The sequence below is a fragment of the Carassius carassius genome, chromosome 48, assembly GCF_963082965.1.
Source record: "Carassius carassius chromosome 48, fCarCar2.1, whole genome shotgun sequence".
NCBI classification, from domain to species: Eukaryota; Metazoa; Chordata; class Actinopteri; order Cypriniformes; family Cyprinidae; genus Carassius; species Carassius carassius.
Window position 1 is genome coordinate 11272139 of NC_081802.1, and position 23224 is coordinate 11295362.

The window sequence follows — 23224 nt, forward strand, 5'->3', positions numbered from 1 at the left end:
AATTCAAAACAGTATTTAACCACTATAATAGTATCTCGATGCTAAAATAATACTGGGTTGGACCATAATGCCAAAGAACTATTTTGTGTTTTACAGCGAATATTATTTTTTTAAAATAATATGGGTTTGAAGCAAAATGAGGGCTATTAAATTACAATTTTCATTTTTAGATAAACTATTCCTTCAAAATGATCCGTTTGACCTTCTTTTTCACCACAATCAAAACCATTTTTCATTCTGTCTGTTGTACAAAGATTTTTTACATGCCTTATTTTACTTCAAACAAGTGATTGCACATTATTTGTGTCAGAATTATTAGACATTAATAACAAAATGATAATAAAAGATGAATGTCTATAGCACACGCCTAAGAAAGCAAGACTCAAAATAATGTTCAAGAAAATGCTCAAAACTAGGTCAACGTGTGTGTATGTGCTTGTGTGTGGAAAGAATGACAAAGCATTGATAAACCACAATATTTCAAGGCCAGTGACATTACATCGTTAAATGATTACAAATTAAAAGAAAAAAAAAAGAATGAGAGAAGGACCTTGGACACACAGCATTCATACTCTCTGCATCTCAGGGACACACAGAGTGCTGTTGTATGGGCAAGTGTGCTGGTCATGTGTCTTCAGTCATGAGACGGCCAGAGAAGTGACAGGAGGGAAACAAATGAAGGGGTCATAGAACCGGTACACAAGCAAAGCCCCTCATTTAGTACAAGACCTCTTCACTGGGGTAAAAAGTGTAAATATGCAATAAAAGAAGGTTCTCCAGAAGATCTTTGCAAATCCCTTGTGAATAATGCCTTATATAAATATATATATATATGAGGTAAATACATGTTTAGTCATAAAACTCTAGATGGCGCAGGCTGATGGGTTGTTAACGTAACGATGATATTCATAGAGTTAAACGACTTGGCACAAGCTGATTGGTTCATGCTGCATATGCAGCCAATGAGATTACTGCCCCGCATTAATAAGGCTGGCTAGCATTCACTAGAGATTCTCTGAAACCCTCCGCCTTCCCCAGCTCCACCTGTATAGATCTGCTACAGGTTATTTTATATGCTATTTGTGCAGCAGCAGTATGTCTTAAAAACTCATGGCACTGTATCACCATATGCATTGGCAGTAGCAAGTTCCTGTACTTGCTATTCTATTCCGATCTATTCCGCCAAGACCAAATACATTGTCAATCCAATGCTAAAATCTTCATAAAGTTGTCATGATTAAAATGAAGGTTCTACACATGGTTTTCCAATCACATCCTTACAAGTACTTGTGAATGATGCATTATGGGTCATTTGAACCCAGAGACCCAGTTTTTCCTCAATTTACAACCATCGGCATATCAGAAATTACAAGGAAAAAGGCCAATATAACAAACCGGTGGTTTATCATCAACATACAGCGAATTACACAAAACACTTATTACAACTAACAGTAAACAAATATATATGGTATATTGGTAAAGGAGATCTCATACATATTTAAACTTACAAAAAATATTCAAATGTATACAAAAACAAATTAGAAGATGAATCATAATAAGGTCTGTTACAATAAAGGATTAATATGTTTTTCATTTATACAGTGAAGTGCTGTTTTATAATCGTTTACTTTATTTCTGTATCTGAAAACTGTTAAACCTACCTAAAAAGCACTGTTTATTTAATATCTGTGTTCTGTTGTATTTATGGAGGCCTGCTGAATGTTAAATGGATCCAATTCATGTTTATTAGAAATTATTTGATGATGCAGCAATAAAACTGCTAGTATAATTTAATGCAGGTGTTTTTGAACTTTACCAATTTAAAACATGATCAAAATACTTGGCTGATGTGTTTGAGGCAGGACTTTTATTTTGACAGCACTGAGAGCAGCAGCAGCACCTGAGCACATAGTGCTCACACTCTCCCTCGTTTATTGTCAGCTGTGCTTTATGCATATTCATATTCATGTCATTTTCACTGTGTTTGTAATAAATACTTTCCAATCTAAAGTATGTTTATTTTACGCATTGTTTTTAATCCACTGTCAAATGATTTCAAATTTCTTAAATATTAATTAAATAATGATTATATTGGATTTATATCGGACCCTTGCTTCCCAAGATATCGGCATCAGAATCGGCTGTCCAAAAAAAATATATATATATATCGGTCAACCAGTAAGTGTTTGTTAAAATCTGTATTGCCCCCAAAAGATCCTATTGGTGCATCCCTAGTCTCTACAAAATTCTTGCAAATGATAGTGAAGATTGAAAACATGGAATAGAGATTCTCCAGAAGGTTTTCAGTCACATCTAGAATTTTTTGTGAATGGTGCATTATGGGGTTTTCAGCTAGCAAAAATATAAATATGATGTAAACGAGGGTTCTCTTGTCAAATCTTCACACAACTCTAACGAAGAATGCATTATGGGCAACTTCCACCCCTTGAGGCTGAAAATATGGGGTAAAAAGAAGGTTCTCCAGAAGAGTTTAGACTAGAGCTGAAACAACGAATCGATTTAATCGATTAAAATCGATTATTAAAATAGTTGTCAACTAATTTAGTCATCGATTCGTTGCTAAATAACTTTTATTTGCAGTAAGCGGCTCATTTCATGCATATTTCAAATCTGCGGTGACCAAAGTGTGGCAGTAATGAGCCACCGGAGGTTTTACTCAGCCAGTACAACAGGAGAAGTAACGAATAGCCAATAGCTGGCCTTGTTTTATGTCACGTGCTTCCCGAACAGCGTCTCTGCAGCCATAGACATCATATGATGTCTATGTCTGCAGCATTCAGCGTGATGTGGGAGTACTTTACATTGAGCCTTTAAAAAAGAAGAGTAACCTGTAAACTCTGCACTACTGCACTGTTTAAGGGGACGTTCACATATCGCGTCTTTTGCGCTCTCAAGTTCGTTATTTCCAACACCGCACCGCATCGAGTTAAAAACATTTCAACTTTTCAGAATGCAGCAACCGCACCGCGGGTCATGTGAATTAGAACTAGAACTAACCAATCAGCTTCATCTTTTCCCGTAACAACGTTAAAAGCTCAGTCAAGATGAAAGGAACAGCTGATCATAGTTGTATATGGATTTCCATTTTGAAATAAATTTAGTAGCAGAGCTACTGCAAGCGATTTTTTGAGCTGCAAATCCATTTATCCTTTGCTGAAATTTCCGCGCTTTCAAGGAGAGAGCACGTCATGGTTGCTTAGCAAAGGCAGACGCCTCAGGGGCGCTTCTGCGCGAGCGCTTTGGAAAGAAGGAGAAAGCGGTGCGCCTAGCGTTTTCCACACGTTTTTAGGCGCGATTTGTGAACGGCCCCTAAGACTTTCATTTGTGCAGATTCTCCAGTACAATGTTGTTTGCAAATGTTTAGTCGTAAAAGCTGATAACATTGCTTTTTAACAGTTAACATTTAAAGCTTTACAAACATGTTCTGTGATCAGTTTGTCGTTTAACAGTTCAAAATTCAGTCGTGCAGCTTAATTATGACTGAATGAGAGAGGTAAATGTAGATATTTGAAATGCACTTTTTTTTCTAAGTATTCACTGCTCTTTTTCACACAGCAGGTTTTTTGTGTGTGTCCGATTTTTTTTTTCTGGACAACCTTCTGATGGATTTTACTTTAAATTGTGAGTTCCATTCAGGTTTCATGCCATTGGCACTTTTTTTGAAGGATTGTTTACAATTTCACAGCAAAAGCTATAAAGCTTTTTCCCAGTAAATAATAAAATACAATGCACTGCAATTTTATTCTGTTTTATTCTTATTCTTCGTGAAAATACGTTCTGAAAGATTCCTTAATAAGCTTTGTTCGGGATGTTAAACTACTTTAGGAGCTCTAAGGACTGCCATGTTGAAAACATTATTTGAAATCTCCTTGTGAAATTTGCTAGAGTATGGGTCAGTGTTCTGATTGCAGAAGAGTTCGACAAAGGATTACTAACACAATAAAACAACTCCAGGTATATTTTTGATGAGGATATGACAGTGCAAAATGGTTACAATCTCTTAAATCTATGCTGAATGATAAAGACCATTTATTAATAATTTACTTGGGGAAAAAATGGAAAAAACTAAAATATAAGTACATAAACCGATTAATCGAAAAAATAATCGACAGATTAATCGATTATCAAAATAATCGTTAGTTGCAGCCCTAGTTTAGACACATATTTACAAAACCCCTGTGAATGATGAACTATAGGTAATCTAAGCCTAGAGAAACTGAAAATACAATGATTCCCACTTAGCAAAATAAAAATATAATGCAAAAGAAGGTTTTCCTGTCATATGCATGATGAATTATGGGTAATTTCATCCCTGAGATAACGAAACAGGCAGCAATAGAATGTTCTCCACATGATGTTCTTGTCCAATGAATCCTCATTCAGCTCCAATGAGGCCATGACTGAAATATTTGTAGGTAGCCAAGAGTCAGAGTCAACCAGCTCAGCAAACAGTCACTAAAGTATGAAGATGAACTCAATGTCCTTCCAAACACGAGAGCACAGTCTGGAGAAAAACCTTCCTTCCTTCTTTCTTTTTAAACACTAACCGGAAAACAAATGACAATTTCATGCAATTTACAAGCTGCTGTAAGAATAGACTGTTCGAACACACCTATGATCACCAAAATGATTTGACACCAAAATGATTTGTTTCAAATGCAACTATGCTGTCCAAAAATACAGTTTAGGTAGGCAGCTCCAGCCAGTGCTTTGGATGAGTACACCCACCGCTTGTGGAAAACAAATATAGAGGTCTCACATGAAACCAGCGGCAGAAAGCAAACAGAGCAGGGAACGCACATACACACACACACGCACAGACTGACAGTGCATTCAGCAGTCTATGAATATTTCACAGCACCGTCCGCTGTTGGCCAGGTAACAGACACCATATCTAGGTACACCAGCACAGGTTACATTGCAGAAGCCTTGCTGATACCGGACTCCAGATGTTTGCAGATTAAACAGGACCAGGACACCAGAACTGGAACATTAAAGCACGTTTTAAAGAGGTTTGATTCTGAATGCACAAAAGGTGTGATTTAACCGGACCGAGCAAAACCAGTCAGGCCTGAATCAAGACTGTAGTATGAAATCACTGTAATGAGAACTCAACCATTTATTCAAAATGAAACAACTGGATTAAACTTTGATCAACTTTTTGAAGTAGAGCTGCAACTATTGCTCGATAAAAATGATTAATTAATTATGATAGTAGTATAGAAAATGTTTTTATTGATAAGTACATTTTAGTATTATTTATATTATTTTAGTTTTTTTTAATTATATATATATATATATATATATATATATATATATATATATATATATATATATATTATTAAATTATCTTTATTGTTATATATAGATTTTTTTTGTAGATTTTAAGTTTTTACTTTAGATTAGTTTTGTAATTGTTACAATTTTTATTAGTATTTGTTTTTTCTAAAATATTAGATTTTTTTTTTTTTTTACATTTATTTCAGTTCTAGTTTTCAGCAATTTTAGTACTTCAACTTACAGCTTACACTAGCTGCAAAAACAACATCCCCCCCCCCCCCCAAATAATATTTATATTTAAGCTTTATTGGAATTAACACAAATGTTTTAATAATTCATATTTTACTCAATGCAAAACTGGTACAGATATTAAAATGCTGGCAAACACCGATAAACTGATAATTATTTTTATGTAACGGCTGACAATGGATAAATGGCAGATAATACAATTCTATAGAAATTCATAAAAAAATACAAATAAAACATTAACAACTAAAATCAATTATTTTAAATGATCCAAGGGCATTTGGCCATCATATCTTTAGTACAAAAAAATATATTTATTTGGGATTTGTTAAAGATTACCTTTAACAGTGTTAATAAATTATTAGTATTTTTGAAAGATTAACTTCAGGTAACCTAAATGTAAAAACAGGACGTGAGCATGAATAATTAAAATATCCAATATAAAGAGAGCGTCTTTTTTTTTTATAGACGCAATGCTGTTTTTTGCCACAGACTAAACTGGACAACGCAGGTCATCCAGGAAGGTCCATCCTGCATCAAACTGACACGTTTACCGGCTATGACACATCAGAAACACTTGACATCAGTCTTCAGCGTTCACTAGGTTTATTGCATTTCATAACACGTAAATCACTGACCTACTATCTGCTGCAAGGGCAAATGGTTGATTAAAAATCAATATGAATCTTCTAAAAAAGGGAACAGAATTCTAAAGCCATAAAAGTGGGGAAACCCTGTTGTGATTATAAATGTTCACTGTCACAGCATCTTGTTCCCTTTTTCAGAGGGAGGGGCGAGGATGGAGCGTACTGGAAGAGAAAATTCAGCCTTGTCATTATAGGTAACCAGGCAGCCTGAGGCCTACACACGCGTTCACATCTGATTCATCATTTCAAAATGAAATCATCAATTCTCCTCAGCCCCGATGCTGTGGTCAAACTGACAGTTGTGATCTCACAGCCTAGACGCCAGCTGTGTCTTAATAACTAGTTAGTTGGCTATCGAGAAAACATTTCTGGGCATCACTGAGGGGTTTGAATCCAGCGTTATAAGTCCATTCGAAAATATGAATCAAACGTTTTGTTTGACATTGTGTGTGCGTTCACATATTTGAATTAAACTTTTTTTTTGGGGGGGGGGGGGGGGTATTCATATACATGTTCAAACAGTTGAATCAAACATTTGTGGGCATCATAAACACATCAAAACTTTCAAATCTACTATAGAAGAACGTGTCCTGAAATTGTTTTGCATTGCATTATTCATTGTTCAGTACATTCAGCATTTTTGCTTAGTCGGTCAGTTTTTTTTTTTTGTTGCTATTTTCGTCCTAATAATTTCAGTTGCAGAAAATACTTTCTAGTTCCCCATGAACGTTTTGTGTATAATAATAATGTTCGACCATGTTAGGTGCGCTGGAACGTTTGAACTAGAAATTTAGCGTCATTACTGGTGAGTTCGAACAATCGATTCGAACATCTGTCAACGTCATGGCAGTATTCGAACATTTGAATCGAACATTTGTGAGCATCGCAGGCGTCATCATGCGCATTCGAATCCTCCAGTTGAACATCGCAGGGCCGTTCCAACGTTGTCAGAATGCGATGTCTATGATTTCCTGGAAATGCTGTCTAGCTAGGCAGCTCACTAGGTGTTAAGACACGGCCAATCTCATGACACACACACACACACACACACACAAGTGAGGCAAGCTATTTTGAATGAACGTCTGTTCTTTAATGCGCCCAGTCTGTTTGTTACATTATAATCACGAAAACAGGACAGAATCAATTTTGTATTTACTTTGCAGAATGTATTTATAAGTTAGCAATGCTAACTTTCAGTGTGTGTGTGTGTGTGTTCACTGCTCTGTGTGTGTGCATTTCGGATGGGTTAAATGCAGAGCACAAATTCTGAGTATGGGTCACCATACTTGGCTGAATGTCACTTCACTTACACTCACTCACTAACTGGCCTCCTCCATGATAAACAAAACGATGACAGAGTGTTCTAACAACTCTAACAGCTCTCACCTGCCACACAAGCGGTAAAAAATCATTGAAGTAACAATGTAACTATTAAAGTGTGTTAAAGAACAGTCGATTGTTATCGTGGCACATTTGTCAGCCGGTTAGCTCACCTGAAAACAGGTGATTTAAGGATCACTGATACGAGATCGGCTCGATATCAGCTGGGTTTTACGCAAATTTACAATAACATTATGTTCTGAATTGCGGCAGGTAAAATTGAGTAAACGAATAAGCGTGTCTCACCTCATCTTCCTTGTGGTTTCTAATGCCACGTACTAAATCCTGCAGGTTTTTATCGAACATCCGATCGATGCTTCCCTTCACGATTTTCAGAGCCATGGTGATCTCCCTCCTGTCCGAGCGGACCGAACCGAAACACGGGCTTTAAGTGAGTACTGACCGGCCCGCTTGAGCGCTAGTCTCTCATTCAGTCTCTCACACAGGGGCCTGTGCTGAAGGGGTTTCGCTCTTTCTGTAAGCGCTGAGCTGCAGAGGACCAGGGAAGGAAATGGCTGACAAAATGGAGGACCGATCACCTGACTACTGGCAAACGCGCGACGCGACATGACGCGACACACTGGACGCTTCCCTGCGTGACGCTTTTCGGAGCTGAGGATTTTGAGATTTACGTCTTGAAACATTTCCCTTTTTGATATTGCATATTACAGTTACATATTGCATAAATAAATAATTCTAATCAACTCTAAACCTTTCTGTAAATATTATGTTGAATCAGGCTGTGTTTTAACCATAGATATGTCTTAATAATAATAATAAAAAGCAAATAACTTCGTACTTCCTCAACAAAGAACTTATGAGGTGTATTTATTATTCTTCTGAGATTACAGATTTTCTGTTGTCGTTATTTTATAATATTATATTCTTAATATATTTTATTCTTTAAATAACATAAATTGGTTAATTTAAATAGTTTAACCCCGCAAGAGAGCGCGACGCGTCCCTTGGCGTTTGCGTACGAATGACGTCAGCGCCCAGTCGACCAATCAGAACCTTTGTTTACACGAACGCGTCGCTGCTTTCACGTTTTTAGTTTATAAATGTAAATATTGTTAATTATACAATAATTTCGTCATAGGAATGACTAAATCTAATGACTAATCTTTTTGTATTCTATTTTCTTTTTATTTATTATACAATTATAAAAAAGACCTCTAACACTAGCTTGCTCTATTCTTTTTGTTTTCTTTTTTATTATATTATTTAAAAGCCCTTGCTACGTGTACTGTTTTTAAGCTAACTGAGACTTGTAATAGCACTTGTATATCATTGCTCTTTTGTTGTTCTTTTGGAAGTGTGTGCTAAATAACTAAATGTAAATGTAATAGAAGACAATGGGCGTTTAAAAACATAGTATTCTACACCTATTAGTACCAAAACATGCAGTCTATACTTTGTAGTATGTACTAGGCAGTATGTCAGTGTAATATTCTGAACATACCCAGAGAATAATTCATGGTTCATCTACATTTGCATTACATTTATGCATTTAGCAGACGCTTTTATCAAAAGCGACTTACAGTGCATTCAGGCTATACATTGTTTTTTTTACCAGTATGTGTGTTCCCTCAAAATTTACAAAAGCATTCAAAATTGTGGCCATCATGCAGAATTTTTATTTAATCCTTCATGGATACTAAAAAAAAGCTCAGACCAAGTTACATAGCACTAGAAACCAGTTTATAATAAGCATGTTTTAGGACATCCGAGAAAAGAATAGCATTATTGGGTCAACCTATGCAGAAGTTATTATTATTAGAGGACCAAACAACAGACAACAAATGGTACGTCTACAGCATTTAGTGAGTCCATAGACACTAAAAGTTATGAAATCCATACAGATCAGATGTAGATTTGTGCAGTAATAATGAGAATGATGATCAAACTTCATGATCTCTTGAGGTTCGGCTTAGTGGGTCAATCAACAAAAAATCTGACTGTTTTATTTTCCTTTTTTTTCATTAAAAAAACAACTAAAGGAAAAAAGGTTTTACTCATAAAAAGCAGCTACGTTATACAAGCACAGTCTCCAAATATATGTGGGCTTCTGTATTTTTCCTCCTAGACGTCCCTGTGGTTCTGAACTAAAATGCTGGTCTTCAATTGACCAAACGTGGGTAGTGCAGCATCATCCACATTGAACATTTAGATTAAGGCGCTTGTTTGCCTCATGACGTCCCGATTCAAAAGTGCTAATAATGTTCGTATCACGTTTTATGTACAACACGAAAAACTCATGTAGATCACAAAGGTGTGCAGACTAAAAGTAACACAAATGAATGAAGGAAGCCAAAGTGTGTTTGTGAGCGCAGTTCAGCTCTCAGACGACATCTGCTCGTCATGAACTCTACTGTCCTCTTTTACGTCTGTGTCTGCTGTGGGACTGTCCTCTGTGGAGTCAGCTGGGAGTGTTTGCTGCTCTGTTTGGTCATCTGGATTGGGCCTGAAAGACACACACAAAACCATTCTGCTTAAGAACAAGGAAAATGTGCTGACTAATTATTAAAACAGAACGAAAGGTGTCCGTTCTTCACCTGAAGCCGTTCGGGGATTTGTTCTCATCCTGTTTCTCTTGGTCTGTGGGTTTGGGGTTGCTTTCAGATTCAGAAATGTCTTTTTTCTCATTTTCTGACTCTCCATTCACTGGTTTAGAGTCATCTAGAAGGAAGATACGAAGTACAAAAAAAACAACTCTGTTTTAAAACTCATTTGATTACTGAATGGGAAAACTTCTCATTTGACAGTTTACCTGTGTTTTGTGTGTCTTGCTCATTGGTTTCTTGGTTCTTTTCATCCAGTTTTGGTTTACCGGACTCGATCTTGCCAATGAACTGGAGCTTTAGCTTATTATAGACTGCAGTGGCCTTCTCCATAACCGCACTACTTGCTTTGTACCGCCGAATCTAAAAGACAAAAGACCCTTTTTGAATGCGCCGTTTTACTCAGAAGTACCTCACATTCAAGGGTTAGTTCACAATTCAGCAAGGACAATTTTTAACATAACTCTGATTGGATAATTCTGAAAGAGGATAGTCACATACACCTAGGATGCTTCGAGGGTGAGTAGAAGATGGATTAATTTTCATTCTCGGGTGAACTAACCCTTTAAATAGATTCAAAACGGAAAGATGATCTCCAATTTTTTTAATACCTTTTTGAGTGTGGCAATAACATCTGCATTCTTCTGCAAGATTTGAGTGGTTACTTGTACCGAGCTGAGCTCCTCCAAGGCCTGTAGACACTTCTCAATATCCTACAGATCGAAAGGAAGCAGAAGACTCATTCCCATGCATGATAGACAGCTGCTATTACGGTTAACTACTAGTAACTATTCAACAACTTTGTTAATTGAAATACAGCTGAAATCAAATCAAATATTTACTAACTATTAACTGAAATAAGTTTAAGCTGAAGCACTAAAATCACTAAAAGTAAATTGAAAAAAAAAAAAAAAAGTAATGACCCGATATGAAACTAAAGAGTTAATGCTAAAGAGTTCAAAACTATTTGAGTGTGTAATATCTAGAATAAAGAAATTTTTGAAAAAACAAACTGTGTAATAAACAGTAACATCTCACAGGAACAGAATGAACTTAAACAAATCTGAATCAACTGATTCAATGAATCAAGCTCCTGGGAGAGTCTGACCAAAACCACTGCTAGTTCAAATACAAGACATGGAAGCTTTACTGTAAGATCAGTAGAATAATTTTTCCCGTATTTGTAATGGCTTTTATGTGTGAAAGTGACAAATGGCTGGACTGCTGATGTCTACTTACTGGGTTGTCAACCTTCAGTGCAAACTTGATGTCTGTGTGAAGCTTCTGTAGTTTCTCTTCAGGTGAGGGTTCTGAATATATATACAGAGCGACAGAAACAGGAGTTACAGTTTGACTGACCATAACATTATTCAAAAGAACTGCATACAGACCTTTTTTCTTCTCGACTTTCTTCTCAGGTGGACGCGCCAGCTTCCGTTTCGGCTTCTCTGGCTTAGGCCTTGTGGAAGAAAAATGTTGATATTGTCAAGTGGTAGAGCGTGGTAGAGTGGTTGTGGGTTCGATTCCCAGGGAACACATGTTAGGTAAAAACTGTTAGCCTGAATGCATTGTAAGTCGTTTTTTGATGCATAAATTTAAATTTAATTGTCAGGGTTATTACTGTTAAATAAAACAAAAACAAATAAAATTAATTAATAAAGACTGCATTCACATTAAAAAAAAAAAAAAAACATTCAAAATGACCTAAAAATAAAGGCCAATACAAAATCCTAATACCGCATTTTCTGGACTATAAGTCGCACTTTTTTTCATTGTTTGGCTGGTCCTGCGACTTATAGTCAGGTGCGACTTATTTATCCAAATTAATTGACATGAACCAAGAGAAATGAAGCAAGTTAAAACATTACCGTCTACAGCTGCGAGAGGGCGCTCTATGCTGCTCATTGCTCCTGTAGTCTACCCTGAAAACATAGAGCGCCCTCTCGCGGCTGTAGACGGCAATGTTTTCTCTTGGTGCTTTGTTCTAAATAAATGCGACTTACAATCCAGTTCGACTTATATATATGTTTTTTTCCTCGTCATGAAGTATTTTTGGACTTATGCGACTTATACTCAGGTGCGACTTATAGTCCGAAAAATACAGTAATACTATAATATATAATAAATTTATACTAAGAATTGTATTCAATCAAAATGCATACCTCGCTTTGTGTTTCTCCTCTGATCTCTGTGGCTTTTTTTCTTTGATCCTCCTTTCTTTTTTCTCTTTCACCTCCTTCTCTTTCTTTTGCCGCCCTTTCTGGCTGTCTTGACGTTTGGTGGATTTTTTCATCTAAAGAGAAAACACAACCCAAACACAGTCAACATTTTGAGAGGCGACACTAGTAGAAAGCGTTTGGGGAAAGTTTTGGTGACTGGCCTCTGTGGGTGATGTCGAGTCGGAGTCTGATGGGGCGGGGATGGGGGGAGGCGGAGGTTTCTTGGATTTTTTGAGAGGGTGATCATCCACGTCATCATCTGAACTGCTGCTGCCGCCGTCACTGCTGCTTCCTTTTCTGGCCTTGTTCTCTTTCTCTCTTTTCCTTTTTTCTTCCTCCTCTTTCTCTCTCTCCCGGAGCCGACGGAGCTCTTCGGCCTCCTCTTTCTTCCTTCGCTCCTCCAGTTCCTTCCGTCGCTCCTCATCTCTCTTTTTCCACTCGCTGACGCGGTCCGTCTCGCTGTCGCTTTGAATAAAAAGTAAAACTCCAGTCAAATCATCCATGTGATCCTCCAAAATTCACAGAATATTTGCATGCTTTTTCATGCCATGATCATGTCAATTGTATGACAACATATTAGCCTGATGAAAACATTTCTAATATTTTTTCATCCTTTAAATGAAAAAATAAATAAATAAATCAAATCACTGGCTTAAATCAAAAAGTTGTATAATAGAAAAAAAATTACATTATCATGATCAGTGCATATGTAAAAATGCTAAAAAGGAAAAATATGAACCAAGCTCACCTATCGCTGTCCGATGAAGAGGAAGGAGCCCTTTCTGGAGCTGGTTTGGATTTCCTTCCCCGTGGCTTTGGTGGAGGTTTCTCCGCTTGGAAAATGACGCAAAAAGAAAAGTGTCCTTTAGTATTCTGATGTACTTGTCTGGGATATCTGAGGACAACGGTCTCAGGTAAAGTTTCCATCCACCGTGCTGCTATTCAACGCAACTTCTCAGCCGTTAAAACTAATTATAAAATGTGCTGGGCTCACGTTACAAAGTGCATTTCTCACCTTTCTTGCGCCCTTGTGGGCCTTTCCTTGCAGGAGGAGGAGGTTCTGAATCAGAGTCGGATTTGGACCCAGACTGCGATTCGGATCCAGAGACGGCTGGCCGGGGCTTCTCTTCTTCTGAATGGCTCCTGGCGGCCTTCTGATCTGACTGGGAGCCTGATTCAGAGTCGGAGCCAGATGATGCCTTCTAAAATGACACAAAATAACAGTGTAAGATCAAGCGATTATAGATGGCCACATGTCACGGAGGTCGTCTCACCTTCCTCCTGCCTCTACTAGCTGGCTTTTTGCCGCCTCGACCGCCTGACTCTTTCTGTGGCGTGAAGTCCTAGGGAACACATTAACTCGTTAATAAAATTTTAACATGTACCGTTAACTCCACAGATTTTTTGGGGTAATAGCAAAGCCATGAGGGGTTTAAGTGAATTCCAGACACGAATACCTGATCACTGTTTTTGCCCGAGTCAGAGTCCGAGCTAGGTGACGGTTCTGGTTCTGAGGGAGATCCACTCTCCTCTCCATCTCGATCACTGGATGACGCCCGTGTTCTCTTCACTGGTGGCCGCTGCTAAATTTGACATAAAATAATTTTTTTTTTTCCCATTTATGTTTTTTATACATATATGCAATTATAAAGTACTGAAGTGAAACCTTCAAGCTTAAAAATTAATGTTTTATGTCATAAAAACATTGTATGTGTCTTAAAGTGCCCCATATTATGGATTTTTGAAAAGTACCTTTCATTCAGTCTGTAACACAGCTCTAATTGAATGAAAACATCCTGCAAAGTTTAACATCTGAAAGTGCAACGTGTATAAAGTTATTGTCTTTAAAAGAAATTCAGTCATTTTTAAAATGAATCCCAAGCCATTTCATGTTGACATCAACATGAAACATTAGCATACTGCCCGCCCACTTGTTAGTCTATTCCCATTAGTCTGAATGAAAATGCTAATTCATTCTTTGCCACTAGGTGCAGCTTTTGGAGCGTAAAAATAGCGGTTTCCCCAGTAACGGCTGTACACAAAGCAGCACTGCACTCACAAACGCTGGTTTATCAGGCATAACAGCCATGATGACATGAAAAGAAGACCAATAGGACCAATCACGCAAACGAGGGGTTTGTAAAAATGAATAGTTTGGTTAAATGAATAGTTTAGGAGTCGTTGAGCAAACGTGTCAAAATAAAAACGTATAAGACAATGAAAGTGTTTTTGACCTTGCATGCATGTCAACCTGTTGTTGGGGACTCCCAAAACCAAAATATGAACTATTCATTACCCATAATAGGGACACTTTAAGGCCTGTTCACACCTAGAACGATATCCATATAAGCATCCACATCAGCAGGCAATAAGGGTTTGTCGTCTGCCATTTGAAATGTTCAAAATCCACTTTAAAGAACTTGAATGGCAGTCAGTTTTTATCATTAATCAGAAGGAAAAACACTTCTTAAAGTGTTTCCCATGATATCATTCCTGCATGTTATTATCATCATAGTTGTGGTGTGAACTTTGCTTTTCTCATAGATTTAGTAACTATTTCATTTTTGTTATCGTAATTGGTATGAACAGCCCTTCACTTTTAAGTTAAAAGGAATTTCAAGCAAGCTATAAGATGTTGAGCCAAACTACTTCAGCCGAAAGTATAATTAATTTTTGACAAGAGCACTTAGCATTTGTGTACAGCAGAACACAGCCTTTCAAAGTATACTCTATCTTACAGTGTGCATGAATACAGATGCTTGACACATCCGCACTACAAAGTTTCATCCCTGCACTATTTCTCTTAGAAGGTATTTGCGATAAAAACGTCTTTGTGCTCCTTTAAACTAGATTCGCATGCGTTTCTTAACGCCCTCACACAAGTAGGTGCCTATTGTTGTTGCTTCATCTCATTCGTTTTGTTTTTGACTACAAAACAACCGCCCCAGGTGTCGCAAATCAACTAATAATTTGTGCAAAATAATTCAAAGGCGGTTAGAAAAATCTGTCTGCGTGTGTACTATGCTGATAATGCACTGTATGCACACATTCATGTAAAGGTAAACCATGCATTCATAACATAAAATGACTCTACTGCATTAATAAAAACTATGTGCACTACACTGATTACTCTACTAACACTCTTCTATGTAAAACTAGTGAATTTGTAACAAACTATCTGACATTAAAAGCTTTGAAAAGAGAGATTCAGAGCACCTGAAAGTATAATGCATAACACTGCAGGAGAAGAGATAAAAGTGGCAGATGAGATGAGAGCTGATTCACACAACATTCAATCATGCTGGCTTGTTTCGTGCTTGGATACCTTTGCAGCAGGAGCTTTGCGCTTCACTGCAGTCTTCCTTTGATCCTCACTTCCAGAGTCAGAATCATTACTTCCCGTTTCAGCTTTCCTCGGTACCACCGCTTCCTCGTCATCTTCCGCATCACTTCCTGGCGCAGGTTGTTCGTCCTCGCTGTCCGATGATGATGAGGCAGGCTAAACAAATTCAAAGAAGATGTGACAAATCAGCATTTGATGACATGAACTGACAGATGGTTATGCACAGAGAAATTATGTCTTACTGCAGGTGTGTTATAGGAGGCGTGAGGGTTGTTTTGGATTTCCCACAAGCCTTCATTGAACCCTTTCCTTTTGTTGGGCTTCCCAAATCGGTCTTGGTGCTTTTCATAAGCAAAAAGGTCCTTAGGTGCAAGGAATGCTCTGAAAGGAAAGAAATAGCATATTAAACCAGTATTATACAGTTGTGTGAAACAGAATTAGTGACAGATCTGTTCTTCTGTATTTTGACGTACATATGAGTGTAACGAACTATCCAAAAAAAATAAAAATATGTCTATGCATCGCAGTTGATTGGATTTTAGGATGCAAGCATAACACTAACTTTTATGCCATTTTTCTTAAACATTATGAAACTCATTTTTACCAAATGAAACAGTACAGATTAAGTGTTTACAATAAGATCCAAAAGATGCATTTAGACAATAGATTGATTTTTCATTGCATGCTGACTTTAATATACTAAAGTGGCTACAACATTCTCAGATCGAAAATAACGAAAAAGGGAAACCAAATATGGTCTAAAAAAGGTTCTTCTAGTGCCACCTGTTACTCCATAACAGTTCTGACATGCAAAGCCCCACCATGCTTTTAAAAACATTGTGATTATTAATCAACTTCTACAGAATTAAAGAAATAAAACATGAGACTATGCACACAGCACATTATAAGTAATATGCATCTATTTATCATAATGAACAACCTCGTGCTGGTCAGGATCAAGGGATACGTACGTTTCATGAGTCCCGAAAAAAAAAATAGGGACTTTATTAGGTGGTGGTTTGACAGCCCCTTCGGCAACATCTTCAATCTGGAGTAGAAATATCAAAATAAGGTGATTACATGTTCTTCAGAGCTTTTGCAGCAGAAATGTGAAGGTTTATCAAATTAAACACAAGTTTTCTTCTTTGGACTGAGTAAGTCACGTGCAATGTAAACACGACAACCTCCCCCCAATTGCAGTTTACCTGATGCTGAGCCAAAGCAATATAAAAGTCTCGAGTCTAAGTGTAGTAATGATTCATATTTTACCCCATTATGCATCTAAAGACGTTTCCCGTTGTATAAAATACAAGAATAAACAAAACTTTGCGTACACTCGACCTTTGCTGCTCCTACTGCAAACGAGTTAGCAAGCCAGCTAGCCTCATCCATTCATTACTAGGCTAATAAAACGGAACAAATACATTAATCAAGGTGTGTAACGTTAGACTGTACAGTAGAATATAATTCGATCTTATCCGCGTCAGATACATGTGTGTGTTGTGTGTTGAGTAAATCGGTGGTGGGGGGTGTGCACTGCCCTCACCCGGGCCGGCCAGTGGGGATAGCCCTTCATTTTAGCAAAGACAAGATCCCCGGGCCGAAAGTTGTGCGGCATCTTGTCGTCCCTCTATGCACCGCTCCTCGTTCTGCTCGTTTGTGGTCGTCCGTGATCCGTTTTTCAGGCCGACAGACAGCGAGACCTGGCTCGGGGACAGTACGAGAGGCAAGGCGGTTGGTTTCTGCAGCGGTTTCCGCTCATTCCATTTTTTTGTCAGCGGAAGTCCCGCCCCTCTTGAGAACGATGATTGGAGGAACGGGCTGTCACTCTTTGCGTCCACCAATAAGAATGTACAATGTGTACACCGCTAAAGACTTCATATCAATGGTATTATATTAAAAGTCGCTCCGACCTGCGACGGTTGAAAATGAAATTGGGGAAATATAAATTATTATTTTTATTTTTTATTAAAACACATATTCGAAATGCATTCAGTGTAATGTAACTGCACTTTTATTAATATACTCCCCCCCCAAAACATGAGTTAATTCATATAATATATAATCTACTGAAAACAGGAATGAGAATCGATTCTGATTCTGCTTCGGGTCCCTGAATTTAGTAGTTATTTCAGTAGTTTTTAGTATATTTTAGTAGTTTTGAGGAATACATATTTGTTGGGGAAATATTTGGCTTATACTCACTCTCGCAGTTTTTTTTTGGCCAAATATGAAACAATTAAAATGTAACAAAAAAAAAAAAAACGGAAATATTAAGCATATGTATTTATTTCTTGCAAAATGTTTGCTTCTCAGACTGTATATTGACATTTCACATTTTGAGGCACTCCAAAACTGGTCTTAACGATGTATAATTAAAAAATACAAAACACACAAAAACATATTTTTTCGATTAACGTACACATTTCTTTCATCGTTTAAAAGAAATAAATTATTATTATTTTTTAATAAATGAAACAGAAATACTATGTAAACACATTCACAAGAACATTAAAGATCAAGTGGAAACAAACATGCATGCCAAAAAGGTTAAACATAAACAAACAAACAAATCAATGAATAAAATAAACGAAAATAAAATGAATAAATGTTAAATAAACAAGCAAACAAACAAACAAAAAGAAAGAATCTGTCACTCCTCTCCACTTGTTTTTTGTAGTTTAACATATATAACGGTAAATGCACACATTTACAGCTCAAAAGAGATCACAACAACAACAATAAGAGGTATAATATAAACAATATATACAAGAGATCTCTTTAACCTTCCCCTTCGCGTGATGTCGCTAAAACCCAATATTTGAATATAACCAGAGACAATTTATAACCCAATATCGCTTCGTGAGCGTACTTCCGGTCGAGAGTCCGTCCTCTTCCGGCTGTAAACACATCGCTTGGGTGCTGCTGTGTCTGACAGTTATAAATAATTAAAAACAACTTATTTATATATTTTTTAATAACATTTCTCCACATAGTTTTTTGCTAAGAATGAAGAAGTTTTTCGACGACATCAAGAAGGACATCAAATTCAAATCGGCAGGACCAGGAAAGAAACTCACAGATGACGGAAGGTAAAAGATCAGACGGTAATGTTACTTCAAACTGAAACTCAATTAAACCTAGTGAGTTAAAGTCACATGGATACATCGAATAGCGTGTCTTCTTATTATACACTTTTAGCGTTTGAAACCTTTCAAAGTGCAAGTTAGATATTATTTTACGCCTGAAATCTACTCCAATGTATAGAAATCTGAATAAAGTGCATTTACACCTGTCGGACTGGATTCATATCTGGTTCTGACTCATGGAAACATGTACAGTATGTGCTAAAGGCATCAGTGTCTCCTCGCTATTATTACTGACAGGCTTAGTGAAGCTCTTGTTAGTCACGTGGGAGGGAATTAACCCTGAATGTTATTGGTTACATCAATGGTTTTGAGCACAGAAATAAGTGGGTGGTTTCTCTAGGAGCTCTAAACCTCAAGCCCCAAAGGTTGCTCACGGGACCCCCAGAAAAGCGCCCACTGAGGGCGCAGAGAGGGCAGGGGCCGCGGCCCTCGCCAGGATCGAGCATCAGCACCGGCCGGTGTTGAAGACGTCCCAGGATGCCATACGGAATCAGGGTACATTATTCGATTCTTCACTCGTGAATCTGAAAATATTAGTGAATATAACTGGTTGTTTTTTGTCATTGTATTTCAGTGAAGCGAGAACTTGAAGCAGAGGCAGCTGCCACAGCTGCCAGCCTGAAGAACACTGATGTCGAGGCAAGTCTGAGTACTGAAGAAAACTGGGTTTTAAAGTGTCGGGGTTATAGATCATGTGACTGGTGTTTGGTCATGTGATCTGAACATGGCCACTACCATTAGGGTAGACCACCCTTGTGCGGAATAAACCTTTTTCTAGGCTACTTGTGTGACTGGAGTGAGTGTACATAATTTTAAACATTTATTGTCAAAAGTATTATTAATTTCTGTGTAAAAAAAATAGCTTTGGGTACCGTTAAAGGAATAGGTCTTGTTAATTCATTTTAATTTGATATTTAAAATTAGTTTGTATTTTTTTTAATTACAAAAAAAGAAAAAAGGACCCCCCCCCCCCCCAAAAAAAAAAAAAAAAAAATTACAAATAATATAAAAGGTATTTATTTTACAAATATTTTTAGTCAGTATATTCAGTTTTAAAATATTGTAATCAAAAGTTAGATGAAAATTAAAAAATATATACATAATGAAAAACAAATCACCCAGAGCAAAATACTGGGTGATTTGTTTTTTAATTCGTTTATATAGAAAAACATTTTTAAAAATCAGTGTTTCCTCTCTGTATGATCACCTTTCATCCCTGGAAAACAGAAGTCAGTTTCTTTCAAATATTACTTTTACAAAATAATAGAAAAAAATATTTTAATTAAACGCCTGATTACATTTTAATATAAACTACAATACAATTAAATAGCTGCGGAATGACTCGTGAGTATACTGTCTAACAAAAAGTCATACAGGGTCGGAACAAGCTGTGAATAAATGACAATTTTTATTTTTGAGTGAGCTGTGAGTCAGATTTAGGCTCATTTCAATAGCAGCATTACTCTTTTACTGACCAGATTTCTTTGGTCCTTTTCAAGGGCTCTGGTGTTACACAAAAGGATCCGTCTTGTTTCTCAGTGTCGGGAGTTTTCTTCATCTGTCCTCTCACTGGAAAAACCTTAACAAAGACAGAGAGAGAGATGCACATAAAGGAGGCCATTCTGATGGTGAGCTTATAACAGACTGAATCTGGGAAGAACTTCCATGTGGATGTTCCTGAACATCTTCTTTCTTCACAGAGGTTCTCAGAGGATGTGATAGAGGCCTCCATTATGATGATTCACACCTTTAACAAAGACAAAGAGAAAGTAAAGGCCGCAGTCGACATCATTAGCAAGTGAGGACGGTTTCATTTGGACTTCCGACTGTTAGTGTAATGTTCCACTGAACCTCTGTAATGTGTGGACAGGTACGTCGAAAACATCTGTAAGAATCCGACTGAGGAAAAGTACAGGAAGATCAAACTTAGCAATAAAGTGTTTCAGGTATGAGCATCGTCTCTGCCAGGATGGAGAACGATATAAATACTTATATTTTGTTGTTTTGTTTATAAAGGAGAAGGTCAGTGGGATTGAAGGATCTTGGGAGTATCTTCAGGCCTTGGGATTTGAAAGCACCTCGCTGCAGGTAGACGGCGAAGGTAATGGGTAAACAGCGTTATATTTAGTGGTGAAGTGTATAATGTCTTTGATGCCACGTCTTCACACGTTCTCTATGTGAATAATGTCTCTCAGACAGGAATGAGGAGTTCCTGGTGCTGCCGGCGCAGGAGGCCGAGGCTCTGGAGCAGATGAAGGTTCATTTGGAGCGGCTGCAGAAGGGCGAGCCGGTCCGAGCCAAGCTGGACCGTCGGACGCAGGTCTTCAGACCCTCAAACCAAGCCACACACTTTGAGCTCCCCCTAGACTTCTACAATCTGACTGCAGAGGAACTGAAACGAGAACAGCAGCTGAAGTAAACCGATGAACAACAGTGGCGTTTGAGCGGTCTAAGCTGATGAAAGCCTTACCAGGTTTTTCTGATCTTCCTTCATTGCAGGAGTGAAGTCGTGGAGAGAAACACGATGCTGCGAACGAAAGCCATGCGTGAAAAAGATGAGCAGAGGCAGAGAAGAAAGTACAACTACACGCTTCTGAGAGTGCGCTTACCTGATGAAAATATACTCCAGGGTTGGCAGTTTTGAATTATTAATTTTATATATATATATATATATATATAACTTGTAAAATTAGCCACACACTTTTATATATACACCTATTGCAAGCAAGAATAATGCACTTATGAGAATTGCATTCATTTACCTAAACAATAGTAAACAGATAAGCAAAGGAAAAATTGTGTACAAAAAGTAATGATGTAAAATTGAATTAAAAATGAAATTGAAATTGTTTTAAAAATTTTTGAATTAGTCATTTTTTTCACAATATTCTTTGTTAATAAAAATAAATATGAGTAAATAAAAACAAATTATGTCCAATTGAAAAGTATTCTTTTAGCAGCCAGAACCATATAATATATTTAACACACATGTATACCTTTATAAATGAGAAATATATATCTAATAGTTTGCATTGTAATGAAGTAGTAAACCGAAAAGATGTTTGAAAATTTGAAATGTTTAAAAATACTTTTGTTAAAAAATAAAATCGCATTGAAAATGAGATTTATCTCAATTATTTTATTTACAGCTAAATATTTTCCTTATTCATATTTACCATTTTATATTGTCTTTCAAAGTAGGCTTTGGCATAAAATGTTTGAATCAAATCCTATAATGTTGACAAACAGCTCAAATAGCTTTTTTTTTTTTAACCAAATGTGAGTTGCACATTGATGCTTTTAAACCTTTCAGAAAGCTTTAGATTGTCTGTTGTCCTCTTTGGTAAACTTGTTCAGCATAAATTCAATTTGATATGCTCTGCAGGCACTTTCCTGGCGTGGGAGAGGGTGTCAGCGTTGTACCAGTTCGTGCGTGAGTCTCTGGAGAACGGCTGGCAGCCCTTTGAGCTGATGGCACCTGGAGGACAAAAACTGAAGGATGATGAGGAATTGGCTCTGAATGAGTGCAACCTGGTAGGTCAAGTTCAAAACCGTCTACAATGTTTCATTCAATAAAAAATGATCAATACTTGAATCAAACATTTGTTTTCACCTTCCAGACCCCAGCAGCTCTGCTGACCTTCTCGTGGGACGCCGCAGTGCAGGCAGACATCGCTGCAGCCGGAGGAAAGACTGCTGTTCTGCTTAAAGCAACACTGTTAGAGAACATAAAGACCCTGAGCTGAATGTTTAGTCTTGCTGTGTCTCCCTGCTGTCCCTGACCTGTGCCCTCTCGCCACTCCACCACTACCACAACCCACACGGTTTCCCAGGATGAGCCCGATACATTGAGTGTGTCCATGACATGTGCTAGGTAGATTTATATGGTGCTAAACACAGGTGTTCCTGTCAGAGATGTTATGAGGAGCGTTAGCACCTTATGGGCCAATTTCCAAGCAATCTGATCTATTCTAATGCATTGTTGCTTGAGGTAACATGACCAGTCATCATATGATGATGGAAGATGCTCAGTTCGATTGGAAATGGTCTTTAAAATAGATCTCTTGTCGTTTAAAGCACTTTTTTAGCTCCTGCTGAGAGAGGAATGTTAATGTACCATAAAATCTCATTGTTAAAACAGAAGTTTGAAATTGATCTAACATGAACTCTACCAAGGTCTGATTGTCTTGTTTTATTTTCTGCTTAACATAAACGAAACTACGCATGAATGTTATAATCCAACTTTAATTAGACAAAAAGCTCTGGTCTCCAACAATCTACCTCCTAATGCAGATAAATGTCCACTCGTTTCATTTGTCAACATGTCAGCTAATTGACTTGTATAATAAAGCCTAAACTATAAAGTGCATGTGACAAA

The 23224-nt window shown here is 37.4% G+C and overlaps 3 protein-coding genes across 5 annotated transcripts in view; 1 reads left to right on the forward strand and 2 right to left on the reverse strand.

Moving 5' to 3' along the window:
• The window catches only part of ap3d1 (adaptor related protein complex 3 subunit delta 1), a 37095-nt gene extending 28973 nt beyond the window's left edge, over positions 1-8122 (reverse strand). The window contains exon 1 of one of the 3 annotated variants that reach the window (XM_059544035.1): positions 7821-8122. In XM_059544035.1, coding sequence (XP_059400018.1) covers positions 7821-7916 — 96 coding nt within the window. In that variant the 5' untranslated portion in view covers positions 7917-8122. The remainder of the gene's footprint in view (positions 1-7820) is intronic. The other 2 variants (XM_059544033.1, XM_059544034.1) reach the window with 2 other exon arrangements.
• Positions 8123-9188: 1066 nt separating this feature from the next.
• Positions 9189-17478, reverse strand: hdgfl2 (HDGF like 2). Its single transcript, XM_059543245.1, has 16 exons — positions 17244-17478; positions 16669-16745; positions 15940-16078; positions 15680-15853; positions 13812-13934; positions 13629-13697; positions 13370-13556; positions 13103-13187; positions 12516-12819; positions 12298-12428; positions 11527-11594; positions 11375-11445; positions 10747-10848; positions 10345-10498; positions 10130-10253; positions 9189-10038 (listed from the first exon to the last, which is right to left on the reverse strand). The coding sequence occupies exons 1-16, from the start codon at positions 17313-17315 to the stop codon at positions 9909-9911; spliced, it is 2010 nt and encodes a 669-aa protein (XP_059399228.1). The 5' UTR covers positions 17316-17478; the 3' UTR covers positions 9189-9908.
• Positions 17479-18562: 1084 nt separating this feature from the next.
• On the forward strand, positions 18563-23224 carry ubxn6 (UBX domain protein 6). The gene is made up of 11 exons (XM_059543999.1): positions 18563-18789; positions 19187-19341; positions 19421-19485; positions 20346-20474; positions 20547-20644; positions 20717-20792; positions 20863-20947; positions 21042-21261; positions 21346-21476; positions 22232-22380; positions 22467-23224. The coding sequence occupies exons 1-11, from the start codon at positions 18707-18709 to the stop codon at positions 22590-22592; spliced, it is 1317 nt and encodes a 438-aa protein (XP_059399982.1). The 5' UTR covers positions 18563-18706; the 3' UTR covers positions 22593-23224.

Coding starts and splice junctions, on each gene's coding strand:
- hdgfl2 (XM_059543245.1), bottom strand. CDS start 17,315: ATGCCGCACAACTTTCGGCCCGGGGATCTTGTCTTTGCTAAAATGAAG. Junction 16,079..16,668: donor TTTTTCGGGACTCATGAAAC/GTACGTATCCCT, acceptor CTTTCCTTTCAG/AGCATTCCTTGCACCTAAGG. Junction 12,820..13,102: donor TCTTCATCGGACAGCGATAG/GTGAGCTTGGTT, acceptor TTTTATTCAAAG/CGACAGCGAGACGGACCGCG.
- ubxn6 (XM_059543999.1), top strand. CDS start 18,707: ATGAAGAAGTTTTTCGACGACATCAAGAAGGACATCAAATTCAAATCG. Junction 18,790..19,186: donor AAACTCACAGATGACGGAAG/GTAAAAGATCAG, acceptor TGGTTTCTCTAG/GAGCTCTAAACCTCAAGCCC. Junction 20,793..20,862: donor TTAGCAATAAAGTGTTTCAG/GTATGAGCATCG, acceptor TTGTTTATAAAG/GAGAAGGTCAGTGGGATTGA.